Source organism: Pleurodeles waltl, chromosome 5 (assembly GCF_031143425.1).
Source record: "Pleurodeles waltl isolate 20211129_DDA chromosome 5, aPleWal1.hap1.20221129, whole genome shotgun sequence".
Classification (NCBI taxonomy): domain Eukaryota; kingdom Metazoa; phylum Chordata; class Amphibia; order Caudata; family Salamandridae; genus Pleurodeles; species Pleurodeles waltl.
In genome coordinates this window covers 980,691,951-980,705,396 of record NC_090444.1, presented here as the reverse complement: position 1 = coordinate 980,705,396, position 13,446 = coordinate 980,691,951, and the positions used below count along the sequence as shown (strand labels likewise).

Below are 13,446 nucleotides of genomic sequence, written 5' to 3'. Positions count from 1 at the left end.
AAAGAAAAGCAAGAAACAGGCCACTAGCCCACCTCACAAGCCTTCTCCACTTCCTTCTCCTCCTGATCACCTTCTCCTTCTCCTCTACATCTCCCCCTCCTCATTCTCCTGCTCACCTACTCCAGAAGATTATATCCCTCAAGGATCCCCTTTATATGTTGGGGACGATTTGGGTGGGACAGCATGAGCCGGATCCATGGGACACTTATGCCCCTACCCCTATTCTGTCCAATTATGCTGACGTATACCCCTGCACACCCCTCACCATCAGAGGATACTACATCTTACCAGCAAGTAGTGGCAAGAGCAGTCTCTATCCAAAATGTGGAACTACACAGGGACCCTATCGAACAGAACTTCCTGTTTGAAACTCTCACATCTGCTCCCAGGGATATTTCATCAGCATGATTTGTTATGCTGATGAAGTTTTCAAGCAGCCCGTCTGCTCTAGGGTTATCACCCCTGGAGTAGACAAGAAATACAAGCCTGCTCCCTCAGACCCATTATACATTAGGTCACATGTCCCTCCAGATTCCATAGTAGTCACCACCACATGAAAATGTGCCAGTTGCTAGGCCACTGGTGACTCTCCTCCTCCTGAGAAGGAGAGCACGAAAATCGATGCTGCTGGCAGAAGAATTGCTGCACAGGCAGGTAACCATTGGTTTATCACCAGTTCATTAAGAATGGGTCTAGCCAGGTGTTACTGGCTAGATATGACCAGGCTCACTGGGATGAAATGGAGGCGCTCCAGTGGCAACAAATTGTTGGTGAGGGGCAAACAATATCTAATAATTCTATGCGATGCCCAGGACACTGCAGATACAGCTCTATGCGGCATCAGTATTAGTGTCCTAAAAAGATGGCACATGTGGCTCCACAGCTCTGGTTTCAAACCAAAAGTACAGCAAACGGTCCTTAACATGCCCTTTGATAAGGAGCTTTTTTTTTGCCCTCAAGTGGATATTACCCTTGAGAAGCTAAAACAAAAAGGACACACAGACAGCAAAGGCCATGGGTGCGCTAAAGTGCCCCACACAAAGGGGCACTTTTTGTCACCTCGCTTTCAGAGGTGCCTATAGATCCACGTCCTCTGAGGCATCTACTTCCCAAACCCGACAGCCACCCACCCTCCTATTCTAGTGGTACCTATGGGGGGTCCTACAGAGGGAGCAACAACAAGGGCAGAGGTAAGAGCACTGCCTTCCAAGGCTCTTCCTCCACGGCAAAGCAGTGACTACCTCAGTCTCCCCCCACTCTCTCCACACCTGTTGGGGGACAGCTCCAAAATTATCATTCAGAATGGGTCAACATCACCACAGAACAATGGGTCCTTTCCATTATCCAACATGGTTATTGCCTGGAGCTCATTAACTCTCCAAATAGTCCCTCCATACTCACAGGCTCTCCAACAAGAGGTTCAATCCCTTCTTCAAAAAGGGGGCATCAAGCCTTTTACCTTACAACACCAGAGATGAGGGGTACACTATACTTCCTCATTCCCAAAAAGGACGGCTTTTTCAGGCCTATTCTGGACCTCAGACCATTAAACCAGTACATTTTCTCATAACATTTTCACATGATTACTCCTCAAGATGTTATTCCACTTCTGCCCATGACAACTGTCTGATAGCTCTAGATCTAAAGGACGCATACCTTCATATTCCCATCCATCCGAAAGTACCTAAGGTTCGTTATTGCAGGCAAACCTTACCAGTTCAAAGTCCTGCCTTTAGGTGTCATGACCCCTCCCAGAGTCTTCACATAGTGTTCAGTAGTAGTTGCCGTACACCTTACGTAGACGGCTGGCTCATCAAAGCCTGTACCTTACAACAGTCCCAATATCACATTCAGTTGACAGTAGATCTCCTCTCACTCAGAGCTTCACACTCTACTTTTCCAAATCCCGCCTCCAACCCCTTCAGATACAGCCCTATCTAGGAGCTATTCTCATTGCAGAGTTGGGGCTAGCATCACCCAACCTGGCCCGTGTTCACAGTTTTCAGTCATTTCTCCCAGTTTCAAGGGAATCGCACATACAGAATCAGGACTGCTATGCGTCTGTTAGAGATGATGGTGTCTAGCATTGCCATCATTCCCTGTGTCAGACTTCACATACTTCCCCTACAGCAGTGTCTGTCTCGTCAGTGGTCTCAGTCACAGGGTCACCTGGAAGATCTAGTGTTGTTAGATCACCATACTCACCACTCTCTGCAGTGGTGGAACACCACCAACCTGTTGAAAGGGTGGCCTTTTCTGGACCCCATGCCTCAGGTCATTCTGACCACAGATGCATCACTAACAGGTTGGAGCGCACGCCTTCAAGACCTCACAGTACAGGGCCTCTGAGATCTCAGTCACCAATCTCTACATATCAGTTTCTAGCCCTCAAAGCATTTCTTTAGCGCCTGTCTCACATGGTTGTCTTAGTCCGCACGGACAACATGACAGCCTTGTATCATCTACAGAACCAGAGGGGGACACGGGCTCCACAATTCTCACAACTCTCTCAGGCAATACGGAAGTGGGCTCTCCACCATCACATTTGCCTGCTGGCAGAGTATCTCCCAGAGATGGACAACGACTTTGCAGACCTGCTCAGCAGAATGCAGCAACACTTACACAAATGGGAACTCCACCCACAAGTCCTTCAACCATACTTTGCAAAGTGGGGAACTCCTCAGATAGACCTTTTTGCCACAGCAGAAAATTGAAAATGCCCACGCTTTGCCTTAAGTTATTCACACCCTCTATCCAAAGGCAACTCTGTATGGGTGAACTGGCCAGGGATATTTGCTTATGTTTTTCCATCTCTCCCTCTCATTCCATTTCTGGTTTTGAGGATCATGCAAACATCTCTCACCATGATCCTTGTAGCTCCCACTTGGACATGTCAGCCATGGGTCATTACACTTCTGAACCTATCAGTGGTTCCCCACTAGAAGCTTCCCAACAAGCCAGACCTTCTCGAAATCAAGAACAAATCAGACATCAGGTCTTTCAACCTTACGATATGGCTCCTGAGGTCAGAGTTTGGTTATTTTGTATTGTCTGCAGAATGCATGGACAGTTTTAGGGAAGCAAATAGACCCACAACTACAGCATGTTATGCTGCAAAATGGAAATGTTTTGTTTGCTACTGCCAACCCAAACATATTGACTCCCATTAAAGATACTGTTCAACACATAATTTGCTATTTGTTCCATTTGCAAAAAGCTAATTTAGCTTACACTTCCAGTCGCCTACATCTCGCAAATATAGCTTCATATCTACAGAACAGACAGCATAGTTATTTGTTCGGAATCCCTGTCATTAAAGCTTTCTTGGAAGGCCTTTAAAAAGTAATTCCCCCAAGGGTGCCTCCTACACCATCCTGGAACCTCTGTATTGTGGCTCATGGGCCTCCTTTTGAGCCACTTCAGTCTTGTCCTCTTAAATACCTTTCTTGGAAGGTGGCTTTCTTAGTTGCAATCACATCACTCAGGCGTGTCAGTGAGCGCCAGGCCCTGACCTTGGAAGAACCTGTAAGAAATGGGGTCTCTAGTTGGCAGTCGGTTTACCCCCTGTCCAAGTAGGGACCCTCACTCTAGTCAGGGTAAGGGAGATACCTGCTCGGATAAACCCTGCTCACCACTTTGGTAGCTTGGCACGAGCAGTTCGGCTTATCTCAAAAGCAATGTGTAAAGCATTTGCACATAACACACAGTAATAAGTGAAAACAGAACAAAAGGACACAACACTACTTTTAGAAAAATAGCCAATATTTATCTGTGTAAAACAGGACCAAAACAATAAAAATCCAACATACAGTGTTAAAGATATGAATTTTACAAGATTTACTCAAAAATACAGTTCCTTGAAGTCGATAGCTCTACCTGGGGCTATCACGGCATCGTGTTCAACAAAATCAACAGTTCCGGCCGGCCACAGCATCGCGGGCCAGCTACAGTGTAGGGGACATCCACAAACACTACCTTTGGAATTGCAGGGCATTGTGATCCCCGTGGTGAGCGACGTTGCGGTGTCAGTTCCGGAGTCAGTGCGGGGGTTGTCGGGCCCTTGAAGTCACACGCGTTGCAGATCGAACTATGGGCTGATGAAGTCAGGAGCGCTGGTGTGGATGGTGTCAGGGCTGCAGTGCAAAGCGGGATGATGCGATGTGCGGTGCCTACCGGTCACGGTGTAGGCAGCGGCGTCAGTGAGACCAGTGCTGTGGTGTGAAGCGGGGCGGTGCGACGTGCAGTGTCACCAGGTCACGGGGCAGGCAGCGGTGGCATAGTTGCTGAAGTGCTGTCATCGGTAGGCCCAATCCGGCGGTCTGGGCCAAGACAGTGCTTCGTGACCCTCACGAGCGGTGCCCACAGGCCACGATCCAGGCAGGGATGCCTGGTGACAACACTGGAGTCGATGGTGCTTGCGTCAGTGGACTGGGGCTGCGGTGTGGGATGGGACAGTGCTTCGTGTACCTCACGAGTGGTGTCCACAGGCCACGGTGCAGGCAGCGGTGCTGGTGTCAGCAGGAGCGGAGTCATCTGGAATGCCCAAGCTGTGGTGTGAGCAGGCGATGCTGGAGTGCTGGGCCCACAGGTCTGTGTGAGCAGCGGCTCAGTGAAGTCGCCCGATGATGGCGTCGGTGAGACCAGGGTCGCGGTGCAAAGCAGGTCAGTGCAGCTCCATGCGGCGTCAGCAGGTCACGGTGCAGGCCAGCAGCTTCATTGGCGGTGTCGTGGTAGGTTCCCCTTTTGAACAGCACAAAATGCACAGTTCCCATTGCTGCAGGTCGAGGAAACTGAAGTCTCTGGTGTCCCTGAGACTTCCAGCAGGAGGCAAGCTCTACTCCAAGCCTTTGGAGAACTTTCTCAAGCAGGACATACAGTGAAGTTCACCCTTTGCACTCTTTTCAAGCAGAAGCAGCAACTGCAGGCCAGTCCAGCAAAGCAACACGGCAAAGGGACAGTACTTCTCCTCCAGCTCTTCAGCTCTTCTCCTGGGCAGAGGTTCCTCTTGATTCCAGAAAGATTCTAAAAGTCTGGGGTTTTGGGTCTTCTTCTTATACCCCTTTCTGCCTTTGAAGGTGAGTGACTACTCGTACACTCCCTCTCAGCACAGAAGGCTCATCAGGATATGCAGGCTACACCCCAGCTCCCTTTGTGTCACTGTCTAGAGTAGAGGTGTAAACAGCCCAACTGTCAAACTGACCCAGATGGGGAATTCACAAACAGGCAGTCACAGAATGGTTTAAGCAAGAAAAATGCATACTTTCTAACAGTGGCATTTTCAAATTCAAAATCCAAAAACCAACTTTACTAAAAGATGTATTTTTAAATTGTTAGTTCAGAGACCCTAAACTCCATATTTCTATCTGCCCTCAAAGGGAATCTAGCTTTAAAGTTGTTTGACAGCAGCCCTCATGTTAACCTATGAGGGAGATAGCCCTTGCAACAGTGAAAACTGAACTTGGCAGTATTTCACTGTTAGGACATGTAAAACACACCAGCACATGTCCTCCCTTTTAAATGCGCTGCACCCTGCCCATGGGGCTACCTAGAGCCTACCTAGGGGTGCCTTACATGTAGTAAAAGGGAAGGTTTAGGCTTGGCAAGTGGGTGCACTTGCCAAGCCGAGTTGGCAGTTTAAAACTGACTGCACACACAGACCCTGCAGTGGCGGATCTGAGCCATGTTTAAAGGGCTACTTATGTGGGTGGCACAATCAGTGCTGCAGACCCACTAGTAGCATTTGATTTTCAGGTCCTGGGCACTTCTGGTGCACTTTACTAGGGACTTACCAGTAAATCAAATATGCCAATCATGAATAAACCAATCAATGGTACAGTTTACCTAAGGATCACTTGCACTTTAGCACTGATCAGCAGTGGTAAAGTGCGCAGAGACAATAAACCAGCAAAAACAGACCTGAAAAAATAGGAGGAAGAAGGCAAAATATTTGGGGATAACCCTTCAAAAAGGGCCATTTCCAACAGAACCTTTCTTCCAAATTCATAGAGACAAGATGGTCCTTTACACAAAACTGAAGTTCCTGCCTAAAGTGGTTTCACAATTCCATATAAACTAATCCATTGAGCTACCAGTCTTCTTTCTGCAGCCTGACTCTATTGCGGAAAGAGCTCTCCACACTCTGGATGTTAAAAGAGCACTCATGTTTTACATTGACTGAACCAAAGAGTTTAGGGAAACTAAACAGTTCTTTGTAGCCTTTTTAACTGCCTCACAAGGGCAGTCCCTTATTAAAAAATGACATAGCTGGAAGGATAGATAAGTGTATAATGACTTGCTCGACTAAAGAAAAGATACAGTTATCTGTTACTCCTAGAGCACATAATACAAGAGAAAAAAGTGCCACCATGACTTTACTTGGAAACATCCCTATAGCAGACATTGGTAAGGCAGCTACATGGTCTAATCTACATACATTCACAAGACATTACTATGTGGATGTACTACCCCCTCAGCAAGCCAACATAGATCAAGCTGTGCTACAAACACTTTTCCAGTCAACTGCAACTCCTACAGGCCAGCCACTGCTTTTATGGAGAGACTGCTATACAGTCTATGCAGAGCATATGTGTCTACAGCCACACATGCCATTGAACGGAAAATATTACCCAGTAAGTATCTGTTCATGGGATGTAGTGCTGTAGATTCACAGGCACCCACCCTGGATGCCTGTAGCAATTCCAGTTACATTATATTTGTACATATGTAGTTACATTCGCATGGGCATCTTCTCTATATACTTCTTTACTTCTTTTCGCACCCACCTGTGGGAAAACAATCTAACAAAGGAGTTTATGCCCATACGCCCTATCACCAAGAGGAGGAATCACTGGATCCTGTGACTCGAAAAGCTTCTTTGAAGAAAAACTATTTGCACCTTCGCGAGCCAACACTAAATGACAGGAGTATGCAGGACATGTGAATCTACAGCACTACATGCCACAAACAAATGCTTACTGGGTAAGTAACATTTTCCTTTTACATCAAGTACCAGTGAATCTAGACAGGACTGACTGTCAGGTTTCCGTAGCAAAGAAGGCCGAAGTGATACAGAAAAGAGACATCTCTAGATGAATTGTCTTATGTATTAAGGTCAGCTCTGGGCTACCCAACCCAAACCCCCCCCCTCCCCCCCCCCCCCCCCCCCATTGCATGTACTCACTCCACCAGAGCAAAGGCTGCTACCATAGCATTAACACATGGTTTGCCAGTCTTGGATATCTGCCAGGATGCTACATTGCCATCCCTCCACACGTTCACAAAGCACTAATGCCTGAACATGCAGCTCCAGGGACTTCTCCCAATCTGTCCTGCATGATTTCCAGGTCTGAGCACTTCCAAAGGCCCACCATCTGAGGTGTACTGCTTCGACATCTGTTCAAAAAGTGAGAAATCTGTCATTTGAAGACACTTTCAGAAGAACAAGTTAGTTAATTTCGGTAACACCTTTTGTGTTAGAAAGACTATCCACAAATTCTTTACCTGCCCTCTCTCTACTCCGTTCTATGGGATGGTCGCATCCAGTCTAATCTTAATCAGATTCCTTCTACACATTCTGCACACTGTTTGACATCAGTTTCTATCGATTCCACAGCTGCTAGCATGGACGCAGTTCAGAAGGAAACTGATGCAGAGTGAGCAGGTTTTGTGTGTGTGTATATTCTGGTCTCAGTATCACATCTGGGTGGGACAGAGCAATACTTTGGTAGAGCAACAGAGCACCACGCCACCTGTCAGCACATGAGGGCATTGCTATGCCAAATCTTCTGTATCCAGTTTGACGCCTGGGAATATTCAAAAGGTTAGGTTAGACAGGGTCTCTACCAGAAAATACATCTCCGAAGGTAAGTAACTTGTACTTCATATTTATAGCCTAGGAATCTGAGGTTTATCTCTACTATGGCACACCTCAGTCTGTTTATATTTATGTTGATGGGCAGCATTTTGTTTTGATGTTGTTGTTTCTGACCAGGCACCCGTGTTGAAAATAATCTTTAAACCCAATATATCAATTTAGACTTTTTTTTTTAATGGTAAAAACATATTTATTAGGTTTTACAATCCACAACAGCACAGTAATCAGCAAATTAATGTTAATATTTATCAATCAAGTGCAAGATCACAGATTAGTGTAGAATGCTGCCTGATTCTTTTTGTGCCCTTTGCCATGTCTGTGGCACATTAGTGAGGATTTGTTTTATCTAAGTGAGCAAACTGACACTGTGTATTATGTGTAATATACACTACAAATATCTGTCCTTAGTATATGTCTTGAAGCATAGTCAAAATATGCCAGGGCACACCAAAGTAGTCAAACAAATAAATCCAAATTGGGGAAGGGAGTTCAGAATCCAGACACTGTGTAGTGATTGATAGAGGTTTATTCCATGTAGACAATGGTACATCCGTGAACAGCCGACACGTGTTTCGTCACGTGGACTTTCTCAAGGCCAAGGCACAAATGTATTCATAATTGAGGAATGGTATGCGAATGTTCCAATGAACAAGTTAGTCTGTATCCATGGTTGGAAGACTGTGTTCGAGGGACTGTAGCCTGTAATGGCTGGTAACCTCACGTCAGTTTCACGTTGTGGACCAGTGTTAAGGAGGCTTATCATAGCCTTGCTCTGCATTGATACTTCATGAAGTATATCTGGGACTCCTCTCTCTGAATTACCAGCCACTCTGGACTCCCTTCTCCAATTTGGATTTACTTTTTGGACTACTTTGGTGTGCCCTGGCATATTTTGACTTTGTTTCAGCTCTGATTGTTTATTCGTTTGGCGCCCTGACACCCGTGGTGGTTGGGTGTCGCACCAGGTTGGCACCCCTAGCATTTGCCTGCACCTAGCTAATTTTCTTCTGTGCGAACATTTAGTATTAATCACCATTCTGTTGTCTTTGTATGTGGTCTTGAAGCTTGTTAGAACAACCTGCCTGAAAGCCAGTCTGTGTTTCTCTCTCTCCTTCAAACAGGCATCTGTATTACAGAGGGTGAAAGGCACCTAAGTGCTGGGAAATTTAGCAAAGAGTTGACCTACAGAGATGGAGACCTAGAGCTTAAGTACAGTGATGGAGATCCCTGTGTTGCCAATAAGGAAAAAAAACTTCAAACTGTCATCAGATTTTTGTGCACAGAAGATGGTGTTTCAGCCAACAGACCGGTTTTTGAGAGCTTTGATGACAACACATGCACATGGTACTTTTCCTGGCACACTCATCTAGTCTGTGATCAGCTGGTGAGTAAAATCAATCATCCCTACCAACTCGTAAAAACAAAAAATATATTTAGTATTGTTTTGATTTGCTAACTTAAAGGTAATATACTTGTTACCTTTCTTTAATGTAACTTTTCTTTAACAATCAAAAAGATCTAAAAAATCAAATGACAATCAGTCTGAGTAGACTAATTCAGTATGCATTTTTGAAATCTCAGTTGTAGGAAAGTGCCCCTTTTGACATGGTTAACACCACCCCCAGCCCACCCCCACACATTTTGCCTGATATTGATTCTGGCTTGACTGAATGTGCTGGGATCCTGCTAACCACGACCCAGCACCAGCGTTCTTTTCCTAAAATTGTACCATGGCTCCCACAATTGGCACACCCCTGACTAGCAGTTAAATCCCTCAGAAAAGGTATCCGTGGTCCAAGGGTCTGTGGCCAGGGAAGGTCCCCAAGGGCTGCAGCCTACATTATGCCATCCCAGGGGATCCCTCACCAAGCACATGCACACTGCCATTGTAGCTTGTATGTGTTGGTGAGGAGAAAAAGACAGTCAACATGGCATCCCTCTCACGGTGCCATGCACACAAACCACTGCCTGTAAGTCACCCTCTAGAAGGCTTTACAGCCCTAAGGCAGGGTGCACTATGCCACGGGTGAGGGCATAGCTGCATGAGCAATATGCCCCTACAGTGTCTAAGTCTATTCTTTGACATTGTAAGTGCAGTGTGGCCATATTGACTACATGGGCTGGAAGTTTGTCATTACGAACTCCACAGCTCCATGATGGCTTCAGTGAAGTCTGGTATCAAACTTCCCAGCACGATAAACCCACACTGAGGCTGGTGTTGGATTTATTGAAAAATGCACCCAGAGGGCATCTTAGAGATGCCTCCTGTATTTTAGCCTAACTTCTAATGAAGGACTGACCGGTCTGTGCCAGTGTGCCACTCCCAGACAAGTTTCTGACCTCCTGGGTTGAGAGCCTTTGTGCTCTCTGAGGCCAGGAACAAAGCCTGCACTGGGTGGAGGTGCTTCACACCTCCCCCTGCAGGAACTGTAACACCTGATGATGAGCCTCAAAAGCTCAGGTCTCCTGTTACAGTGCCCCAGGCCACTCCAGCTAGTGGAGATGACTGCCCACCGGGCAAAGCCCTACTTTTGGCGGCATGTCTGGCAGAAAAATTAGGAAAAACAAGGAGGAGTGACGACTCCAGCTAGGACCATCCCTAAGATGTCCAGAGCTGAAGTGACAGCCTCCCAGCAGAATCCTCCATCTTGGTTTGGAAGACAGGGACCAATAGGGTTAGGTCTGTGTCCCCCTCCCAAAGGGGGTGGACACTGGAAGGTTATAGTCACCCTCAGGAACAGTAGGTGTTGGCTACTGCCCTCTGACCCTTGTAAGGCCCCTAAATACAGGATTTAAGGGCCCCTTGAACCTAGCTTGTGAGATTACTGGCAACCTCAAGAAGGCAACAAGAAGAAAGAAGGACTGCTAAGCTGACCCCCATCAGAGAAGACTGAACACACCAACTGATTTGGCCCCAGCCCTACCGGCCTGTCTCCAGTTGCTGAAGCCCCTGCTATAAAAAAAAACAGCAACCTCTTAAAAGCCCTAAGAGGACTGCCTGCTACCAGACAACCAAGAACTCCTGAGGACAGAGGCCTTGTCCACAAAGAAACTCCAACAAAGGACTCCAGAACCGTCCCAGATCCGCAAGCCCTGCCCGCTCTGCTCCCAAATCCACGGCCCATGTCCAGGTGACCCAACGGTCTAGAGCAGGTCCCCAGGTGATTCCGGCCTAATGTCCACCTTGGGTTGACCCCTCCTGGCCAACACAATGATGCCTGCAGATTAAATCCAGAGGACCCCCCCTGCCCAAGAAGGATCCGGATGAAGATACCCGACGCCAAAAGGTACACTGCAGCCATAGCCCCCCTGGCCTCGGGTAACCCGGCATCCAGTGCAACAACGTGCAGCAGGCGGCCCTCCTCCCTGTCCAGCCTGTGGTTTTCCCTAACCAATCTTCTGGACCCAGCCTGCAGCCTACTTGTGTCCCCCGGGTTCCCCCTATTGAAAAGCATTGGGAGTCCGACGCTGAGTTTGCATCCTGCACCCGGCCGCACCTGTGCTGCTGAGGGTGTGTGTTTGGTGCTGACCTGTGGTTCCCCGGTGCTCTCCTAAACCCTTCAGGTCTGCACTCCGAAGACGCGGGTACTTACCTGCTGGCAGATCCAATTCTGAGTGCTCTCATTCTCCGTAGGAGCCCATTTTAAATCTTGCAGCAACTTTGACCTCTGCACCCGGCCGGCCTCGTGTTGCTGGTGGTGGGTTTTTGGGTTAACTTGAACCCCAACCTGTGGACATCCTGACCCCCGGAGACTGGAACTGTAAGTCTTGTACTTACCTCAAAACTGTGCTAACTTTTCTTCCCCCACCCCTCCCCCGGACTGACTTTGAAAATTGTACTGTCAGCTTTTAAAACAGATTATTGCTATTTATTTGAAAACCGTTTAACTTGCCAAATTGAAACAAAGTGGTGTTGATACATATGCTTGCTAATGTACTTACCTGCAATCAGAATGAATCTTGTGGTTCTGGAAATATAGTAACAAAATATTTTTTTGCTATGTAAAAACAGTTGGCCTGGAGTTAGTCATTGAGTGTGTGCTTCATTTATTGCCTGTGTATGTACGTCAAATGCTTTTCACTACTCTCTGATAAGCCTAACTACTCAACCACACTACCAAAAAAGGGAGCATTAATATTATCTACTTTAGCCTCTGTTAATCCTCTGTGGAACCCCTGGACTCTGTGCACACTATATCTCATTTTTATAAAGTATATACAGAGTCAGCTTCCCTCATCAGTGCAATCTAATGTGCATGGGCATCGACTCCTTTGTTAGATTGTTTTGTTTCTGCCGTCCGGTTCAGATGTGTTCCCTCTCGCTCTGGGATTTTTGGTTCAGTACTTCTCTGAACTTTCTATCCTTTCTCTTACCATCGGTATAGTTTTAAACACGGTTTCCCACTGCACTCGATCTGATCGTACCGTCGGGAACGCTTAAACGCCCTTTCGGGCACCCACACCCTTCTTGGGCCTCTTTGGGCCTACTGCGTCATAGGCTCATGGATCAGACTCCATTCCGATTCTGTCCTCTGTGCCACGCCAAGTTCCCCTACACCGACCAGCATTCGGTTTGTAACCTCTGCCTTTCTCCAGACCATCGAGAAGAAAGCTGCAAGGTCTGTTGGTCTTTTCGATCGAAGAAGACACTTCGAGATCAGAAAGCAAGGCATTTGGAGAGGATGTCAAAATCTATGCCTGACACCCTTGGGGAGGAACAGGCTTAAACGGCAGTTTCCATTCTAGAGTCGGACTCCAACCGAAATTCAGACGAGATCAGCCAGGCACTATCTGCGGTACAGTACGTGAGTACACCAGCCCCAACCCCAGCAAGTAAAAAAACACGCAAGGCCTTGGGTGCACCACTGTTTCTTAGCCATGGTTCCACCCGAAAAGATACCATCGTCGACAGACCCTTGGGTTTGGCACAGAAAAAGGCCAAGACACTCCCCCAACAGGCTACCACACCTGTTTCGGTGTTAGTGTCTAGCTGAAAGATGCAGGCCTCCACCTCCGAACCAAGTCGGCAGCCTGCTACATAGGAGGCGAAATATTCTCGCTCCTCTTCGAAGCTGAGGCATCGGAGTCCAGCTTCGGAACCGAAAACACCTTTCTATACCCAGGAAACTGGACTTTCTTCTCAAACAAAGCATATTGCCAGTGAATTTACAGAGCATTCTTTTAAAGGCACAAAACATGCTTTAGAACAACCAGAGGATGAATCAGACATTCAAATCCAGAAAGAGACTGGAGAAATTACTGCTTCGCCTCCTTCGCTTACCAAAAGGAAGTTAGCATTCCAGGAAAGTCTGGATACTGCCCCTAAACCAGCGAAAATTTACAAACATAAGGAAAAGCCAAAAACTGTTGAGCTTTCTCCACCACATCCCTCTCAACTTTCCTTTTCTCCACAACCTCCTACTCCACCACCTTCACCCACACACACTCATACTTCCTCACAGGACGAAGATAAAGGTGATACTAGTTATACCATAGATCTGTGGGATATGTATGACTCTGATCCAATCCCACCTAATGATCCTGAATTGTATCACACAAGACCATCTCCACCT

The 13,446-nt window shown here is 47.0% G+C and overlaps 1 protein-coding gene across 1 annotated transcript in view; it reads left to right on the top strand.

Moving 5' to 3' along the window:
* The window catches only part of IGF2R (insulin like growth factor 2 receptor), a 1,086,527-nt gene that overhangs the window by 801,427 nt on the left and 271,654 nt on the right, over positions 1–13,446 (top strand). The window contains exon 34 of the mRNA XM_069235138.1: positions 8,995–9,257. Within this exon, the coding sequence (XP_069091239.1) occupies positions 8,995–9,257 (263 nt within the window). The remainder of the gene's footprint in view (positions 1–8,994; positions 9,258–13,446) is intronic.